The sequence below is a fragment of the Desmodus rotundus genome, chromosome 1, assembly GCF_022682495.2.
Source record: "Desmodus rotundus isolate HL8 chromosome 1, HLdesRot8A.1, whole genome shotgun sequence".
Lineage (NCBI taxonomy): Eukaryota > Metazoa > Chordata > Mammalia > Chiroptera > Phyllostomidae > Desmodus > Desmodus rotundus.
In genome coordinates, this window is record NC_071387.1 from 16,758,804 (window position 1) to 16,778,563 (window position 19,760).

General features: G+C 52.5%; 1 protein-coding gene across 6 annotated transcripts in view; it reads right to left on the minus strand.

Annotated features, from left to right (window-relative positions):
* Nucleotides 1-213: 213 nt before the first annotated feature.
* Nucleotides 214-19,760, minus strand: part of COL27A1 (collagen type XXVII alpha 1 chain) — a 128,570-nt gene continuing 109,023 nt past the window's right edge. For 3 of the 6 annotated variants that reach the window (XM_053921405.2, XM_053921412.2, XM_053921391.2), the window contains 20 exons: nucleotides 19,582-19,638; nucleotides 19,366-19,419; nucleotides 18,871-18,924; nucleotides 18,540-18,593; nucleotides 18,062-18,115; nucleotides 17,872-17,979; nucleotides 17,337-17,444; nucleotides 14,384-14,491; nucleotides 12,307-12,360; nucleotides 11,744-11,806; nucleotides 11,314-11,367; nucleotides 11,117-11,152; nucleotides 10,978-10,995; nucleotides 10,729-10,764; nucleotides 10,434-10,460; nucleotides 8,615-8,680; nucleotides 7,442-7,610; nucleotides 6,362-6,471; nucleotides 4,103-4,321; nucleotides 214-2,189 (listed from right to left, as the gene is read on the minus strand). In XM_053921405.2, coding sequence (XP_053777380.1) covers nucleotides 2,043-2,189; nucleotides 4,103-4,321; nucleotides 6,362-6,471; nucleotides 7,442-7,610; nucleotides 8,615-8,680; nucleotides 10,434-10,460; nucleotides 10,729-10,764; nucleotides 10,978-10,995; nucleotides 11,117-11,152; nucleotides 11,314-11,367; nucleotides 11,744-11,806; nucleotides 12,307-12,360; nucleotides 14,384-14,491; nucleotides 17,337-17,444; nucleotides 17,872-17,979; nucleotides 18,062-18,115; nucleotides 18,540-18,593; nucleotides 18,871-18,924; nucleotides 19,366-19,419; nucleotides 19,582-19,638 — 1,596 coding nt within the window. In that variant the 3' untranslated portion in view covers nucleotides 214-2,042. The remainder of the gene's footprint in view (nucleotides 2,190-4,102; nucleotides 4,322-6,361; nucleotides 6,472-7,441; nucleotides 7,611-8,614; nucleotides 8,681-10,433; nucleotides 10,461-10,728; nucleotides 10,765-10,977; nucleotides 10,996-11,116; nucleotides 11,153-11,313; nucleotides 11,368-11,743; nucleotides 11,807-12,306; nucleotides 12,361-14,383; nucleotides 14,492-17,336; nucleotides 17,445-17,871; nucleotides 17,980-18,061; nucleotides 18,116-18,539; nucleotides 18,594-18,870; nucleotides 18,925-19,365; nucleotides 19,420-19,581; nucleotides 19,639-19,760) is intronic. The other 3 variants (XR_008426485.2, XM_053921401.2, XM_053921413.2) reach the window with 3 other exon arrangements.

Below are 19,760 nucleotides of genomic sequence, written 5' to 3' on the forward strand. Positions count from 1 at the left end.
AGAACAGGGAGAGAATGCATTTCTGTTGTTTTAAGCTACCAGGTTTAGGGTGCTATTAGGGCAGCCCGAAGACACCAAGATTCTCTCACTTTTCTCCCCCATCGTGGGGGGAGAAGCAGAAGCGAGGCATCCTTTAAGTGCCTTCCCCCCACCTGCAGGCCCACCAGGAACCTCCCTCCGGGCTTTTCAGAGAAGCACACAGCCACAGGTATGTCATTCCATTGCCTGTTTTAAATATTTATTTAAAATCCAGAAGGGAAAAGGAGAGACGGAACCCACTGGGGTTTTAATACACTGACATGTGGACAGAGACACAAACAAGGACAGCAGGAAGCCCCAAGAACGAGACGGAGGCCAGGTGGACACAGGCAGCGCGGGGAAACCACGCACTGTACTGAGGCCCGAACTGCTACGGAAATGCCCTTCCAACGGGGAGCATCGAGGCTGGGGCCGGGGAGCCAGGGACACGGGAAGTGTTTGGTGGGGAGGGTGGGCCAGAGTGAGGTATTAAATAATGAAAATAAAATCCAATTCCCAAAGAGACACAACTTTAGGGAAAGAAAAGACAAATAGACTTTCACATAAAAGTTCCCCTTCTATAAAAATAATTCCTTAGTTAAAATAACCTCAAAATCCAGTATGGGTGCTGGCTGGCTTGCTGATACAGGACAATTCAGGTGGTGCTGAATATCCGTATCGTGCTGAACTTCAAGGTTCCCATAATCATTCTTTCTCCTCAGCCCACATTTACACTTGGAGCTAATGACGCTGTATTTCTATAGAATTTAATGACAATAAAATAGCAAGAGTGAGGACTGTATCTTGAAAGGACAAGCTCCTGGAAAGGAGGACCTTAGTGGATGGTATGTTGCTTCCTGAGATGGTTCCATATTTATATTCCACCTCCAAGGTCAGCCCTGACCCTCTGCTGCTCTTCTAACTGGTTTCTTCAAGGTCAAGTCTTCTCCCAGGACTCTCCAGTCTAGACCCTCCAAGACAGGCCTAACTCCCCCCCCAGGACTGTGAAGGGCCAAGTCAAAATCCTTCATGCTCAGGCCTCCCCCTGCCTTAAGAGGACAAACATTTCAAAGTCCATAAGTTAAAAGATAAATCTTACTACTTCTGTTTCTGGCAGGCTTTTTTTTTTTAATTTTTTTTTTTTTGCTTTGCTTTTTTTTTTTTTTTTTTTTTTTCCTTTTTCCTCCCTCTCCTTCCCCCTCCTTAGCAGATTACCTGATCAGCACAAGGGTGATGCTCGGAAAATTAGAAAGTTCTCCAAACCTTGTCATTTGGAGGAGAGAGAGGACTGTGGAGGATAGCCCACATCAAAGTGTTTCTTGAAAGACTGCGGCAAAAATGGTAGCACCTTCAGAATCTTAAATAGGGTTTTTGTTTCCTTAAAAAAAATCACATACACTAAGAGACAATTGCGAGCACCAGCGATTTCACAGTGGGAGGTAGCGAACGTCAAGCCCCCAGCCCAAGGGTTCCTTCTCCCTGGGCTTCCTTTGCTCCCTGCCCCAGCTGCTCTTTCTCACCCTCTCACCTCTTTCCCAGGTGAAAAAAATAGTAACGCACCTTCTTTGCGTTTGTTTAAATAAAAAATATATATAGTTCTTTCTTTCCTTTTCTCCTTTTTTCACGTCTCCTCTCTAATATTGCACATCAAAGCTCCCTGGCAGGGACCAGCTGCCCCCTCCCTCAAGCTGGCTGGAACGTGGGGCTCTTGCTTGGGCAGGAAGCTGGGGAGGGGAGGGGTGGCCACGGAGCGGGGAGACAGGCCAGGGGCTCAGGCGGGATGCAGGCCCAGCTTGCTCGGGCCAGCTCTTTGGTTGGTCTTTGGAGCTGTGCTGGGGTCACCCCGTTCTCTGCTACACCCCCAGCCACTTCTATCGGGCAGACAACATCTGGGGCCTGCCCTAGGATCCTCGGGCAGGTGAGCTGCCTCTCCTAGGCCCACCTTCCCCTCAGTACCCTCCTTTTGCCCCCTCCTTCTCCTCTTCCCTCTCCATTGAGACCTAGAGGAGCCAGGAGGTCAGAGGTCAGAGGAAGCATGCAGGTCCAACTTCCAGGCGGTATTGCTTCCCTGATGAGGCAGGAGGGAGGTTGTCCACGCTGACAATGGGCAGCTGCTGGGGATCCTGGGTCCGGAAGGTAAAGAGTGTCTGATGCCAGCGGCCATCTTGGACCTGAGAGTAGAGGGAAAAGGGGACACGTTTACTCCTCGCGGTCCTCGTCATGTATCATGTGCGTTTCCCCAGCATCTGCCCTCACAGTGTCTAACTGGCACGTGGCATTGAGGCAGGGTGATAAGAAGCAAGGGAGACTCCCTGGCAAGTGGCATAAGAGAAACTGAGGCAAAATAACTAAATAAGACCAAACAATTTGAGCAATTTACAGTCAGCTAATGAATCACAAGAATTTATCTTCATAACCAAGGACACTTAGGAGCAAATGGTTTATGCGTCAGAGCGTCTGGGGGCAGACAGGCCTTGGTCTCAGTCCCTCTTCAGTGAAGTTCTTTAAATACCTCCTTGGTTAACTTTACTCCTACCATATGATCTCACTCATATGTGGAATCTAATAAACAAAATAAACTGACAAACAAAATAAGACCAGAAGCATGGATACATGGAACAGACTGTCAGTTCTCGGAGGGGAGGGGTGGGAGGGACTGGAAGAGATTAGCCAAAGAACACATGTGCACGTACGCATAGCCCATGGACACAGACAACAATGTGGTGAAGGCAGGTGGGGGCGCTGGGGGCTTAGTGGAGGGGGGGAGGCGGAGAAAATGGGGAACATCTGTAATAATGTCAACAATAAAATTTTTAAAAAATAAATAAAAATAAAAATAACCAGAAAATAGCCCTGACCCCTCTATACGCACATTTTGATGAATCAACATATCCTAAGGACACACCTGAACAGCTAATGGAACTCTATTAAGACTCTCCCCCCGTGACCTCCTCTGATAAAGATAAAAAGCCTCGAGAAGAAGTCTCGCTGGAGCACACACACACCTTGTATCTTAGCTCTCTTTCTCCTAAATTCTAAGGGACACCACGAGACATGCAACCAGGGGAGCAGCGGGCAGCTGCTGCCCGTCCTGGGCTTACCCCCTGCACCTGTCTCCCCCCCTTTTCTCTCACTTTCCGGTGAGCTAACAGCAGCCCCACCTTGACTCACTTCTGTTCCTGAGACTTTTATTTCTCCATGAGCCAAAGCAGCCCTTCCAAGGCGCTCTCCTGTTGCTTCTTCAGCCCTAAGCCCTCCCTTTGCTTCACTGTCCCCAGCTGTAACAAATGTCCTCCCAAAATCACCTGGACGCATGTTGTGAAATCTTTCCTGCATGAAGTCGAGAACCCACACACTACAGACTAGCCAGAGGCACACCCGCTCCAGGCCTGTCCCCATCTGGTAACAGTATTTCGCCACAGCAATGACCTGAATCTGTCCATTTAGATGCTTCTACTATTTTTATTCTGATGAGTGATGCCGCAATGACTATCGCTGCACTCAACTTTTTGCACATCCTTATTTTTACAGAACAAATTCTAGAAGTAGATTTGCTGGATCAAAGCATAGGTACCTTTATGAGGCTTTGGAAACAGTTTTCAAAATAGCTCTGTTTGAGCGTGTTGCTTTCCCCACATCTTCACACACATTGTGTATTACCAGTTTTGTTTGATCTCGTGAAATGTTTTTTTTTTTCTTTCTGTCTCTCTCTTCCCCAACAACCCACCCTGTTTTAGGCATTTGAAAATAACCACAGATGTTAAGAGAAGAAATTAGCCTGGCCAGGATGGGGGCAGAAAGTAGAAGGACATCCTCCTATAAGCAGCCTTGCAAATAACTGCTATACCTAACAGCCTGTAAACTTTGTACCAGCCCAGCTCTTCCCTCAGGAGTTTCCCAAAGAGGAGAGTGAATAAAAGCAATTTCATAAAACTGTTATAATAAAATTATTATGCAAATGTAAAAATTATATGTACCATATATTATAGCATAAAATTGTTATAGGCAATTTGATAATAAAAACAGTTTTCCACGTGTGTGTGTGTGTGGGGGGTGGGTGCCTGGGAGGGGCCCCGAGAGTTACCTTGCAGCCATCCATGGACACTTCTGGCCTGAACTGACCCCCAGCTTCAAAGATCTGCCCATTCCAGGCCCGGAAGCGAACAGCCTGCCTGGCTGGGGTCTGCCCGGTGCCTTCCTGCCACACGGCCACGTTAAGGCAGTGGATGGTGATATGCTGTGTCACCTCAGAGCTTAGCAGGTGCAGAAAATTCATCTGCACCCGGCTGACGGCAAACTCGACCTGTGGAGGAGACACACGGTAGGGCTGGGGCTGGCGTAGTACAGGGGTAGTCTCGGGGGTACAGGGGTAGTCTCCTTCCTGGGAATCCTTCCCAGCCATGCTCCCACATAAGGAAACTGAGCTGGTCCACAGCTATAGAGCAACACGGAAGGGAAAGAACCGAGGCCTGCCAGCCTCCAGGGTCAGAGCTGCAAGGGTCCTGAAGCAATCTTATCCACACACCATGGCCCTTGTAGGGGGCTGGGGTCAGTGGAGCTGAGCTGGGACCCCGAGGCCCAGAGGGGAACAGGATCTTGCCCAAGACTGAGAGGCTCTCAGAGTGCAGAGGAAGTGAGAAGGGCCCTCCTGTCCTTTCTAAGTCCCAGTAGCCCTGAGGGGTGGGTTGGGGTAGAAAGGCCAGACCTGACAATATATAACAGGACCAGATGTGTGGCTTTAGTGGTTCTAGTGTGAGCCCTACAGTTGGAGTTTCTCTAGTTTTGTAACTCGAGGACCTGGCTTCGGCTTTGATCCAACCCGCTTCAAAGGCAGCATCTCCGAAGGACACAGTGCCAGCCGCAGGACTAGATAAAGAGCCACGCCTCCTCCCCTCACTGAGGCTCCTTTGTTTTAGAGATCTTGGTTGTTTTCAATAACTGACCATTTGGGTCACTTGCCCTTCCTCTTCCTGTGCTTTAAATTCCCACTGTTATGTTTTAAAATCACCAGTGGCATGAGCCCACAAAACCCCAGGCTCCTGGGACCTCCGGTGCAGCCCCTGGTGTGCTGCGCACCGGTTTTCACCATGCACCATATGCTCCCGTGTATAATGTGCACCCACATTTTGGTGAACATTATACATGGGATTATTATATCCACTATTATACACATGGTGTATAGTCATTATACCCATGCATAATATGCATCCTTATTTTTCCCTCAAAAATTTGGGCAAAAAGTACACATTGTACATGGCAAAGTACAGTAATTTCTAGTCTTGTGAGTAATGAATGTTTATTTTTTCTAAAGTTTCCTGATAAGTTATTGCCAAAGGGCATCTTGCAATCACAATAAAAACCATGAGGGCTGGCCCAACCCCAACATTGGTTATCAACAGATTGAGACCAGAGCAAAACAGCGGTTCATTGTTCCCGATGGGGGCGGCGACTCAAGAGGGGCAGTCACACTGCCAACCCAGGTGCCGACTCTGGCCTCACTCCTCTGCCAGGTGGGTTTGCCGCATGGCTGTCAACCCTCAGGCTCAGAGGGGAAAGGGCCTGCTGGACTGTGAGCTCTGGCTGCGGGGGCAGCGGCAAGGCCGCTGTGTTTTGTGTTGAATCCCAGCACCTGGCACATGGTAAGGACTCAACTTGTTGACCAGCTGGTTTGCCCAGGGATTCTCAAACTCTGGGTCTGAGATGGTCAGCACAAGGCACCTCCTGAGCCTCCCCAGAGAGGCTGCTGGGAAGGGATGTGAGATGTGCAGGGTCCCTGTCTCCCCTGCAGCCCTGGCTGCTCTTCTCACCGTGGCATGAAGCGTCCCATGTGCAGGACTTGCTGTAAGTGCAGACCCATAGTGCCCTGTGGAACGCCCTGGGCAGGAGATTGGTCACATCCCACTGCCACCACTTGCCTTGGCTTCTCGTGGAGGTGCCCTGAGCCACCTAAAATTCTCAGCCCAGAGATGGGCACCTGGTAAGCGGGCAGTGAACACTCACTTGTTTGCACACACCACTCTGGCGGCGTGGCCCCGGGGAGCGGCACACTGACCTATTTGGTGCTGAGGGCCCATGGTCATCCAAGCCAGGCCAGCTGGCCAACTACACTGTTGCAGGTATTAGACAGAAAGTCCTATCTGAAGAAACTAGTATCATACAAGTCAATGGGGTTTGGATTTAGAACAATTCATCCCCATTTTATAGATGAAGAAACTGAGGTTCAGAAATAGGAGGTGACTTCCCCAAGGCCATGTAACTAGACCAAAACCGGCATGGGCTCTGGCGCAGGGCAGGGTGGGGGTAGAGAGGGCCAGCCAGTGGGGGGCAGGGAGCAGATGGATACCTTGGAGGCTGTGATGGGCTTGAGACATGTCTGTCCACCATGCGTGAAGTTGCAAGAGACTTCGATGGTGTCGGACGAGCAGCCAAGGTTTGGGTCCACCCAGTAGATCCCTGCAGGAAGCAATGGGGTGGTGGTGTACACAGGCAGGAAGAAGCCCAATGCTTGGTTCTGCAGGTAGGCCCTGCACCTTCTGACCCCTGAACCCCAGTTGGATATGAAGTCAGGATGGGGGGGAAATGGAAAGGGATTCTATAAGCCACAGATCTCTGAGCAGAGCTCACCTCTGGCAGAGGCCCAAGAGCATCACATGGCTGAGCACTTGACATGTGGCTATTGGGAAACGTCAGCTTTACACAGGGGACAACTGAGGTTGAGAGGCTGAGCCACTGGGCCAAGGGATTCAGGGATGGTGGAGTGGAATGGTTTCTCCCTTTAGGCTAGTGATCCTCCCAGGGCTGGCTGAGGAGGGGCGGGGTCAGGGCTGCCACCCCTCTGCAAGCATCTCATTTCCCCATTGGGCTTCCTAGGGAGCAAAGGTGCCGCAGCTGAAAGAGGACAACCGGCCTCTGGACCACCTTCTCATGCAGTGAAGGGAAGAGTGGCTCGGGGTGGTCTGGTGCCTGGCCCAGCTCACAGGACTGACATTCAAATTCAGCTCTGTCTGCCTCCAAAGCCCTGGCCCTTCCATGGACCACATTAGCTCACAAAGAGTGCAGTCGGATGAGGCGTGGAGCCCCCCATCCCGATTCCTGTCCTCTCCTGGCCCTTGGGAGCATTTTCTGCCACAGCTCTGGTCTCATTGCACTGAAATGGCTGTCCCCAGCCTGATGGTCTGTGGGCTCTGGAAGGGTGGAACCACTCCTCAGGGCTTCCCAGTATACCCTGCCCCCAGGGAGCACAGGGCACATTGGGGCTGAGTGAATAAATGACTGATCATGTGCCTATCTCTCTGATAACAGAAACTTGGCCTGGATGAGTCAAAGCTCCATCTCCCCCTGTTCCTCCTGGAACTCCCCTGTCCCTGTCCCACCCCACCCCTGGGGCAGAACGTCCTCTCTCCAGACCCACAGGCCCTCGTACCATCTGCCATCTTCTGCTCGCAGTCCATGAGGTCCCGGCAGACCCGGGCGGGGTTCTCCTTGGTGCCCAGGGGAGTCTTGATGCTCTGGATGAGGTTGCTGAGGTAGTGTAAGGTTTTAAATATCTCCCCTCCCTGGTCCAGCACCAGCCGGTCCGGGTGGCTGTAAACCTGTTGTGAGGAGAGAGTATGGCCATCGGCTCCTTGAGGTCCTGGCTCAGCCCAGGGTCTGAGCCTTCACAGCCCTAAGTTCTCAATACTTGGGGGACATCTCTGAGCCCCCAGGAGCATGGTTGGGGCAGGGGTTGGGAATGCTCTACTTGGATAAAGAAACCAGGGTCCAGGGATAGACGGGGCGGGGTGCTGCTGCCATGGGGGCCTAGAGGCTTGAGGGGAGTGGAGGGCAGCCTGGCCTCAGCTGCAGGCTGGGCAGACCTCCGCGAGGAAGGCAGACACGTGTGCAGAGCACTGGGGAATGAATGGGTTGCTGGAGGTCTTTCCATGGGCCCCCTACCCTTGTGGAAGGAAGATAGTGGGCACGTCCGTGCTGCCCTCCCCACGGACTGTGAGCCCTGAGAGAGCAGGCTGGGCATCAACTTTCCCAGCATCCAGCTCAGGGAACATATGGAAATGCATGTAGGAGGTCCGAGCTGGGGTGGGGTGGGGTGGGGTGGGGTGGGGGTGAGTTCCCCATCTTGGGAAGAAGGCAAGGCAGCAAAGGGCACTCTTGACAGGGGATCATGTTCGACTAGAGGGCACCAAAAGCCTTCTCAGCCTGGAGTCTTGGAGCTGAGGTGACCACAGGTCAGGGCCCTGTGGGATGACCAGGAGCTTCCTACTCCTGGTGACTATGGGACTGACCCATGAGAAGCTGCTGTGGGCTCTGGGACAGCTGAGCATCTCATCCTGACTCAGGCCAGCAAGAACTCGGACACCCTGAGAGGGCTTTGCAGGAATGCAAAGAGGACTCAGGGACTGGATGTGTGACCATGGACGTGCCACCATCTGCTCTGAGCCTCAACAGAAACCCCACCCCGTCTTTGGTTGTGAGATGCCATCAAGGGCTTTGAAACCCTCAGTGCAGGCCACATGGATGGGGGCCTTGGCCACATGTGGGCCATTATTTGTGTGTCCCCCAGGAAAGGCTCCCATGTGGGCAGGGCTCCTGGCCATACCTCTGCTCTCAGTGCTCCATTAGTGTCCATCCACGTCTGGAAAGCTGCCCCAAGGTCATCTTGTTGCTGTGCGGGGAGAAGACAGGGTGTGCATCCTGGACCCCCCCGACCCCCAAGAAAGAGCCCCAGGGCCTGAACATATGCTCTCCTGCCCCTCCTTCCCCAGCAGGATCCTGGCCAAGTCACATGCCCTCTGTGAAATCTGTCCTTGCTCCCCTTGCAAACAGAGTCAGAGCTCTAGCCCTTCCACTCCCTTCCTATAGGCACTTCAATAGCTCTACATAGCCCTCAGGATTAAGTCCAAGCTCTTCAGTGTGATTACAAGACCTGGCTTGAGGACTGTGGTCTCTTGCCCTCCTCTCTCCTCTCTCCCACATCTATTTTGTGCACAATAAACTACCACATTTCTAAGTTCCTAAAAGCCATGATCTCTCCAGCTACAGGGCCTTTGCACATGCTCAGAATCCCCAGACCACTCTTCCTCCCTCCCCAAGGCTCCATCCTTCGGGCTAACTGCTGAGTACCCCTGGTTCTCAGAAAGGGGTAATGCTGCCCCCTAGTGGACATCTGACAATGCCTGGAGACAGTTTTAGCTGTCAAACCTGGAGGAGGTGGTGTTACTGGCATCTAGTGGGTAGAAACCAGGGATGCTGCTAAATGTCCTACAATGCACAGGATGGTCATTCCCAGCAAAGAATCATCTAGTCCCTATTGTCAGCAGTCCTTCCCTACACACATCCTACAGATGGCAGCTGCAGTGGGAACTCTTGCCTAATGCTCTGCGCCCAGGCTGGGTGCAGCGCCCTCTCTATATTCCAGTCCCTCGTGTCTCCTTCGGCTAGCACTGTAATTGTCTAACATACACTTGGGGCTCCAACACTCACACTGCAGCCAGAAGCTGCAGTCTTGCCGTAAAAACAGTGAGGGACAGAATCTGACAGTGAGTGAAGCCCAGGATTGGAGTCCGGAGCTGGGACTCCGGAGGTAGTACTTATCAAGTTCGAATCCCAGCCTTGCTCCTTATTTGCTGCATAATCTAGGGCATATTGTTTAACCTCTCTGCCTCAGTTCTCTCCTGTTGGAACTAACAATGAACTGTTGAGAGGAATAAATGAGTGAATATACGAAAAGCATGTCTAACGGTGTCTGGCATGGAACAAGCACTCAATCAATTAGGTTAGAAAAAATCTGAAATCACCTACTTTTCCATTTTTTAGAGGGAAAGGAGAGGCCCAGCTGTCATTCTACTGTTGTGGGTGATGCAGGAGGGCCAGTGAGAAGCCGAGATGAAAAGGACCAGAGATTCCAAGTGGCTCGTGACCCGAGGGTTCCCACTCTTTCCCCTTGGCCACTTCCTGGGCCTGATTCTAACAATCAGTGCAGCAGCAACCCAGGGACAGGAGCGTCAGAGGGCTTGGGAGGGGCCACACTTTCAGACAGGGTGGTAGTTCCCAGCAGGGAGGAACACAGAGCCCCCAGTCTGCTCCCTGTCTGGACTCAGGATCTGATGGGAAAGAAACCTCAGCCATCAGCTGATCATTGAGTACACCAACACGACCCAGGAGCCTGGCGGGTGGGGTGTCTTCCTGGGTCCACAGCCAGGGGCTTATCTCAGCTAAAATCTGGGTTTCCTGCCACCCAGCCCAGGATTCTTTCTGCTGCTTCAGAATCCAGGGTCCAGGTTCAATATGGAGTGACAAAAGGGCATAGGCATCCCTAGGCCCAGCTTAGGGTTCTAGCTACCATGGCCAGAGAGGGGTCAGCTACCCCCTCCCCAGACCTTACCCAAGCAGATGAAAGAGAAAGTTCTCCAACTTACAAAGTGGATGGGGCTCCCTGGAGGGCCCTGCAAAAGAAGAGGCTGGGTCAGTATTTGATGGGAGCTGGGTGCTGGACCCTTGGGGACTGTCAGGACACTGGAGGGGTGATCGGGGCAAGGGAGGCCCCACTGGGCTGGTCTACGCTCTCCTAAAAGTCTGTGCTGTACAAGCAGCTTGCGAGTCTGTAAGGTCGGGGCCACGACAAGTGCCTGCCAGCAAACCCCTGGGTCTCATTCAAAAGGACCCCACTTCCTGCTCCAGAGTTCAACGTGCGCAGAGCATGCAGTGACCTACCGGCGGGCCAGGTCGCCCTCTGGGGCCGGGAGGACCCTGGGGGAAGAGGAGAACAGTGAGGCCTTGGTCAAACTCCTTCCATCTTCCCCCACCCTGGGTCTCCCGGAGCAATCCTACGACCCAGGCACATCGGCAGCCCTGGCATCGATGGGTGCAGAGGGGATAACTGAGGTCCAGGAATGCAGAGTGCCTGCCCAGGCCCACGCCATCCCCCACCCCCCAGCAGCCCTCACACCCCAGCCCACTCACCCTCGGACCTTGCAAGCCCTGGATGGAGACAGAAGCAGGGAGGGAGAGTTAGGAGATCCGCGCTGAGCCATGCTCATATCCCACGAAACCCCCCCCTCCGCCGCCCCCTGTAGCACGGCCCCCCAGCCCATCCACTCACCAAGTTCCCTTGGCTGCCTTTGTCGCCCTTTGGACCCTGCAATAAACAAACCATAGCCCAGTGGGAAAGGGGTCAGAGGGAAGCCCCATTTCCCAGATGGGGAAACAGAGGCTCAAGCCAGCTCCAGGTCGCAGAGACAATCTGGAACCAGGAAGGGAAGGGGAACGAGCAGTCTTTGGCCAATCTCCCTCACATACCGGGCGTCCTGAAGGTCCCAAGGTCCCGAGGGGCCCAATGATGCCTTCTTTTCCCTAAAGGAGAGAAAAAGGCTTGTGTGCCCTTGACCCAGGGACTGGGGAGCAGTCACGGGGACAGTGAGTGTTCCAAGGGAACAAAGTGGCGACCTCCTGAAGCAGGGGCCAGGCCATGCACCTCCTGAGCCCCTCCTATGTTCCTTGGCGTGGGCTACAAGGGTGAGGGGAGGGGAAAGGTTAAAGGCGGAAGGATGGCAGCCCAGTGGGTAGGCGTGGCAGAGGCAAAGGTGTGGAAGTGGGAGGGAAGACTGTGGGCAGGGCGGGGCTCAAGACTGAAGGAGCTGGAGGAGGACATGCGTCCACCCAGCTGATGGCTGGTCAGCCTTAGACCTGGGCCACTGTCCTCACTGGGAGAGAGAGGGAGGGGACTCACCATCAAGCCAGGAGGCCCCCGAGGGCCCTGGATGCCTTTGAAGCCAATGTCTCCAGGGGGCCCCTGCAGGAGACAGACGAAGGCTGTGTCTGGTGGCCACTGGCCATTGGCTAGAGGCCCCAGCAGCTCCCCCCTCCCTGGGGCCTGACCAACCTTTGGCCTCCCTATCAAGCCAGGCCTTCCCTGAGAGGCCCCAGTAACAAATATCCACAATTATTAAGCAGGTACCAGCATGTGGACTCAGTGCTAGATGGTGTATGTCTGGTCTTAACTTAGCAGTTACCCTCCCCTGTCATTACGCCCATTTTTGTAGACGAGGATACTGAGGCTTGGCGAGACCAAGTGACTTGTCTGAGGTCCACAGCAGGTAGATAACAGTGGAGCTGGGCTTAGAACTCAGGCTGGCTGCAATGTGAGCACTGGGGACAAGAGGCCCATGCTTGGGGCTGGTTGTGTGCTAGCCCACATTGCCAAGTGCTGGAGAAACATTTGCTGAATGAGTAAATGAATGAGCAGTACATGGACAGGACCCCAACGGGAACAGCATGGATGGGAATCTGTACCTTGGGTCCGAAGAGGCCAGCCATTCCTGGGAAGCCCATCTCGCCAGAGTCACCCTGTGGGGAGAGCAGGATGAGAGGGTGTGAGTGGGTCTCCTCCCAGGGACATCGGCCACGCTCTCATGAGATGAACAGATGAACATGAGCAGTTCAGACGAGAAACCAGGTCAGCCTGGGTTCCCGGGGGCAAGAGCCTGTGCCATCTGTCAGATGAAAAAGCAGAGGCCAGCTCAGGCACTCCACAAGGAACTCTCTAGAACACTCAGGATCTCTCTTGTCCCAGGTCTTCCAGGAAGAGAATGAAAGGACCCACAAATGCTTCCCAACCCACCTCAAAAGCACTATTAAGGAATAATTTCCTAAAAGCAACCCCAGTGGCTGAGGGCCTGCTACATGCCAGGCACTTGGCATGTGCCACCAGTGCACGTGTCCCACGTCAGCCTGCGGAAGCATCATATGCCCTGCTCACAGCTGAGAAGCTCAGGCTCAGAGAGGGTAAGGACTTGCTCAAAGTCACACAGCCACTGTGTTGGGGAGGGTGCTAGATTCAGATTAGGTGGGACCAATTCCAGAGGCCTGAACTGTGTGGTAGGTGTGTGGCTAAACTTTAAAGAAACTACCCAACTGTCTTCCAAAATGGTTGTGCCAATTTACAGTCCTATTAGTGGGGTGTGAGGGTTCCAGTCGACCCACATTCTTGCCGACACTTGGTATGGTCTTTTAAAATTTTCACCATTCTAATACGCGTGCAGTAGCGTCTTATTGTGGTTTTAGTGAGCATTTGCCTAATAACTAGCAATACTGATCTTTTCATGCACTTACTTGCCATATGTATATCTTCTTTGAAAAGTCTATTCAAATCTTTTGCCCATTTTTTTAATTGGGCTGCTTCTTTTCCTATTATTTGAGGGATTTTTAAAAATTCAAGGATATGTTCATTGATTTTAGAGAGAGGAAGGGAGAGAGAGAAACATTGATGTGAGAGAAACATTGATTGGTTGCCTCCCATACATATCCTGACCAGAGATCGAACCTGCAACCTCAGTATAAGCCCTGACCAGGGATCAAACCCACAAGGTTTTGGTGTGCTGGCCAACACTCCAACCAACTGAGCCACTGGGCCACTCAGCCAGGGCTTATTATTGAGTTTTGAGAGTTCTTTATATATGCTAGTTATAAATCCTTTACCAGATATATGATTTATACTTCCTCCTAGTATGTGGCTTGTCTGTTTATTGTCTTAACATCTTCCATTGAGGGGCAAAAGTTTTACATTTTGATGAAGTTCCATTGATCAAGTTTACTTTTCTTTTTAAAAAAAAATAAGTTATATTACTTCTTTTTTAAATAAGATTTTAATTATTTATTTTTAGAGAAAGGAGAAGGGAGGGAGAAAGAGAGGGAGAGAAACATCAATGTGTGGTTGCCTCTCATGCACACCCAACCAGGGACCTGGCCTGTGACCCAGGCATGTGCCCTGACTGGGAATCGAACCAGCAACCCTTTGGTTCACAGGCCCATGCTCAATCCACTAAGCTACACCAGCCAGGGCTGTGTTGAGAATTTTTGTATCTATTTATGATGTATATTGGTCTGTAGTTTGCTTTTCTTGGAATGTCTTGTCTGACTTTGACATCAGATTAATGTTAGCCTCATAGAATGTATTGGGAAGTATTCTCTCCTCTCCACTTTTTGGGAAGAGTTTATGCAGCTGTGGTATTAATTATTTCGTCCATAAATGTTTGCTAGAACTCACTCACCAGTCAAGTGATCTGAGCTCAGGGTTCTCTTTGTGGGAAGCTTTTAAGTTATTTCTTAGATGGATGTAAGGCTGTTTATGTGGTTGTGACCCACCTCTCCTCATTCTGAAGGGACCCCTCAGGTCTCATTTCTCAGCCTCCTCCCACCCACTGCACTCCAGGGAGGCAGAATGGTATCTGGTACCCAGAGAGGGTACGGCTCTGCCCTTGTCACACAGCAGGCAGGTGGCTCCTGGGCTTGTGTGCACACAGATGGGAGCATGAGCATTGGTGTGCGCATGTGAGCAAGTGAGCATGCGTGTTTCCTGGGGTTCACTCACCGGCTGGCCTTTGGATCCAGGCTCCCCCTGGTCCCCAGGAAGCCCTGTTCCGCCCTCTGTCCCTCGCTTACCGGGGGTACCCAGCTGCCCCGGTAATCCACTTTCACCCTTTAAGAAATAGACCAAAATAATCAGAGGGGGAAGAGGTCCTGAGGGAGGGAGAGGGGGACCCTAGCAGAGACAGAACAGTGATTCCACAGGGTCAGTTGAGATCTCAGAAGGCTGGGGCTCCAAGATAGGCCTGGAGGGGCCTCAAAACTTCAGCCTCCTCAAGAGGAAGTGAAATCTCTTTCCTTCCTCTGGTGCTCAAGACCTCACTTCCCCTCTACTCTGCACACTGCCTCTCTTCTTCAACATTTCTCCCCAACAGAACATGAAGTTCCCACCTCCGTACCTCTGCTCCTGCTGTTCCTCCTGCTAGAAAACCACCTCCCCTTTCGCCATTTCAATCTTCTCTGGGCCAAGGCTGCCTCTCTCCCTGCTCACTGTCCTCCTGAGGGCTGTTCTAAGCTCTCCCCAACTAAACCTTGAGCTCAGAAATGGCAAGAGCTATGTCTGATTCATTCATTCCTTCAGTATCTAGCCCTGGGCTCATACTGACTCAGCCGTCTGCCCCACCAAATCGCTCAAGGAAGCTTTCTAAAAAGGTGCCTCGGGGCTTCTGGCTAAGATGGAGGCATAGGTAGACACACTGTGCCTCCTCGCACAACCAAAAGAAGGACAACAATTTAAAAACAAAACCAACCAGAACTGACAGAAAATCGAACTGCATGGGAGTCCGACAACCAAGGAGATAAAGAAGAAACACTCATCCAGACCGGTAGGAAGGGAGGAGATGGGCAGCTGGGGCAGAGAGGACTCACAGCAAGGCAGCGGCTGGCGGACACAGCGAGGTGGCAGATTGTGGAGCAGGGCAAGCAGTGTGACAGCTAGCAGACCCCGAGGCCCCACATTTGTGCATAGATAAGCCAGGAGGAACGTCGGGGGAGCGAAACAGACCACGCAACCCAGGGCTCCAGCACGGGGAAATAAAGCCTCAAACCTCTGATTGAAAACACCTGCGGGGGTTGAGGCATCAGCAGGAAGAACTTCCAGCCTCACAGGAGAGTTCGTGGGAGAGACCCACAGGTGCCTAGAGCATGCACAAGCCCACCCACTCGGGAGTCAACACTAGAGGGGCCCAGTTTGATTGTGGGTAGAAGAGGGAGTGACTGAAATCCGGCAGAGAGTGGAGCAGGCGCCATTGCTCCCTCTCGGCCCCTCCCCCACGTACAGCGTCACAGCGCAGCGACCCTGCCCCGGTGAACACCTAAGGCTCTGCCACTTATGTAACAGGTGCACCAAGACAAAAAAAAATGGCCCAAATGAAAGAACAGATCAAAGCTCCAGAAATAATACAACTAAGCAATGAAGAGATAGCCAACCTATCAGATGCACAGTTCAAAACACTGGTAATCAGGATGCTCACAGAATTGGTTGAATTTGGTCACAAATTAGATGAAAAATGAAGGCTATGCTAAGAGAAACAAAGGAAAATGTACAGGGAACCAATAGTGATGGGAAGGAAACGGACTCAAATCAACAGTGTGCACCAGAAGGAAGAAAGAAACATCCAACCAGAAAAGAATGAAGAAACAAGAATTCCAAAAAATGAGGAGAGGCTTAGGAACCTCCAGGACATCTTGAAATGTTCCAACATCCGAATTACAGGGGTACCAGAAGAAGAGGAAGAACAAATAATTGAAAACTTATTTGAACAAATAATGAAGGAGAACTTCCCCAGTCTGGCAAAGGAAATAGACTTCCAGGAAGTCCAGGAAGCTCAGAGAGTCCCAAAGAAGTGGACCCAAGGAGGAACATACCCAGGCACGTCATAATTACATTAGCCAAGATGAAACAGAAGGAGAGAATCTTAGAAGCAGCAAGAGAAAAGGACACAGTTACCTGCAAAGGAGTTCCCATAAGACTGTCAGCTGATTTCTCAAAAGAGACCTTACAGGCAAGACGGGGCTGGCAAGAAGTATTCCAAGTCATGAAAGGCAAGGGCCTACATCCAAGATTACTGTATCCAGAAAAGCTATCATTTAGAATGGAAGGGCAGATAAAGTGCTTCTCAGATAAGGTCAAGTTAAAGGAGTTCATCATCACCAAGCCCTTATTATATGAAATGTTAAAGGGACTTATCTAAGAAAAAGAAGATAAAACATATGAACAGTAAAAATGACAGCAAACTCAGTTATTAACGACCACACCTAAAACAAAAACAAAAGCATACTAAGCAAACAACTAGAACAGAAACAGAACCACAGAAATGGAGATCACATGGAGGGTTATCAACAGGGGAGTGGGGGGGGGAAGGGGGAAAGGTACAGAGAATAAGTAGCATAAATGGTAGGTAGAAAATAGACAGGGGAAGGGTAAGCATAGTATAGGAAATGTAGAAGCCAAAGAACTTATAAGTATGACCCATGGACATGAACTACAGGGGGGGGAATGTAGGAAGGAGGGGGTGTGCAGGATGAGTGTAGTGAAGGGGGGGAAATGGGACAACTATAATAGCATAATCAATAAATATATTTAAAAAAAGAATAATGTGTGTAAAAATAAAAAAAATTAATTAAAAAAAAAGCTCAAAAAAAAAAAAATAAAGGTGCCCTGGAGGAGGGTCCCATAGCAAGCAATGGCTGTTGTTCCACAAACATCCATAAGAGGGCGCCCAGGGATAACTGAAAAACCAGTTGAGGGACCAGGGCCTCGTTAGGGGGCAGTTTCATAGCTACCTGAACAAACTATCCTTTAAGTTCGGTTCAAGCTAGGACAGCAACCCCTGAGAAAGGTCAGCAGTGTGGACTCCATTTTCACACAGGCCCTGGGACATGGATGCCCATGTCAGCATTATAGTCAGTACCACAGCAGAAAGGGTGAAGTGTGAGTGGATTAATAAGTGTCTGACCTTGAATCCTGGGGGTCCCTGTGCTCCAGGCAAGCCAGCCACACCTGGATTTCCTCTCTTCCCAGCAGGGCCCATGGGGCCAGGGGCCCCATCATCTCCTTGTTCCCCCTGTAAAGAAGAAAGGCAAGGAAGATCTCTCGTGTTTCAGGGGATGCAACCAAGGAGGGAGGAAGGCTGGAAGCCTGGGTGGATTCTGGGTGGGGCTGGAGGCAGGGAGCTCAAACTCCAGGGTGGAGGTCAAACCACTTGTGTGTGGCCAAGGCTAGATCAGAGGGGTAGAGGGACTGAGGGCTTCTGAGTAGGAAAGGGGAGGGATCTTAAAAACCAGAAGCTCATCCCCTGGACAGGGGATGACCTTCTGGGTGCCAGCATGGAGGAGAGACAGCCAGAAGGGCCACACCCCAGGTCCCAAGCGATGAGGCGATTCCCCACACAGGGAACTTCTGGGTATGTTGGTTCTGCCCCATCTAAGTTTCTAAATCCCCCTGCCCCCAACACACCTCATCTCAAATGGAGATGCCCAAGTCCTGCTCACCTGCTGCCCTGGTGGACCGTCCCTGCCAGGAAGCCCATCTGGTCCAGCAACACCTTCGGGGCCCTGTCTCCCCACCACGCCCCGGGGCCCTGGCAGGCCCTGCAGACCCTGTGGGTACACGCGAAGCTGGTGAGGGCTTCTGGGGAGGGCAGGGAGGTGGGTAGGAGAGGCACAGCTGTGGGTCACTCACCTGGATCCCCCTCCGTCCAGGGGTCCCGGCCTTGCCTTGCTTTCCCTTTGGTCCCTGAAAAACCAAGGGGCAGGTAAGGGAGACCGTGTGGGGCGGTGCAGAGCCCAGGAGCTCTAGAAGCAGGGCAGTGAGAGGACCATGGGCCCCTGTGTGGCTGAGCCCTCCGCCTCTCAGACCTTGGCCTCTGAATCTGCAAAGGGGCTCAAGTGCCTGGCCTGGAAGCCCAGGGGCAGGGCTGGCTTTGTAACCTGCCAGTGTTGTCACTGACCCTGCTCTGGGCTGGTCTCTCACTGGCCCCTGCTGCAGAGGCTCTGGCCATTGGCTTGAGCCCTGTACTGTCTGGTCCATTTGATCCTACCTGTGGTTCCCTCCTTCTCCTATAGCCCTGTTAGCCCCGCCTCCCCTTTGCTGTGTGCCTGGGCCAGAATTTCCCCTCCCCAGGGTCCCCATCTCCCCTGCGGACACCCAGCCCTCTTACCTCTTCCCCTTTTGATCCTTTGGGGCCTAGCCGCCCCCGGGGTCCCGGATGCCCCTGCAAACCAAGGTGAGATGACGCAAGGCAGCCCCAGGGTTCTTTCCCGGGGAGAGTGGCCAGTCTCCGCCTGGAGGGGGAGGGGTGGGGAGGGGTTTGGGGGTGCAGGCTCTGGGGGTGTCCCCAGGGTCAATGTAGGAGAAACCAGAATGGGCTGCCCCAGGCCCTCCTACAGGGAGGGTCCCTTTAACCTTTAAAGGGCCCGTTCCTTAATTTCCCCCACAGTGGCTCCACCCCCCGCAGGACAGGAGGGGGCAGGACTGGAAGCACTACTCACGGGCAGGCCCTGCTGGCCAGGGTTTCCACAGAGGCCTTGTACGCCCTCCTGTCCCTGGAAGCCAAGGAGAGACAGATGAGAGGCCATTCTTGGAGGGGGCAATCTCAGCCTGGAGGAGCCCAAGGAAGCCCTTGCTGTTCCTAGCCATGTGTCAGTGTCCCCCTAAGCGCCAGCTCCCTCATCTGGATGGAGGGGAGGTAAAGAGCCTGCTGGGGGACCGGTGCTCATTCCGTGGCTTGTCTCCTGCCTCTGTCCACTCACTGCTTCTGCTGGGAGGGCCATTCCTGGCTACAGATGGGGAAACAGAGGCCCTCTGAAGTGAGGGGCTTCTTCCTGTTTCAGAGGCTGTGCTTCAGGCCCAGGCAGGAGTGGTGGGAGCTCGAGTCCTGGTGGAGGCTGCTCTGATCCCGGGTAGCACGTGGCAGGGCCTCGGGGCTGAGCAATGCCCTCTTACAACACCCCCCTCTGCCAGCAGAGAGGAGCTCTGATACTTACAGGGTATCCAGGGTCCCCTGGCTCCCCACGGTCTCCTCGATCCCCCACAGGGCCCTGAAATGACAAGGACAACAGCAAATATAGGCCAGCCACCAGGTGCAGGGATGCCTGACCTGGACCTCACTGGCCACATCCTTTGTGGAGTTCCAAGCAGCTTCACCCCTGCTCAGCTCTCCCTCCCTCTGAGTCCAGGGGATGGAAGCTAGGGGGCCTTACCGGGTCTCCAGGTGGTCCTGGGGGGCCCTCGGCCTTGCCGTCCTCACCCTGCTCGCCCTGCGGACACAGAGACAGCTTTAGGACAAATCACTTCTTCTTGATGAATGTGTGAATTCCAGCCACTCCACACTGAGGCCAGAAGAGCCTCCATCAGAGATAGAGTCCAGCCTACTTAGGGT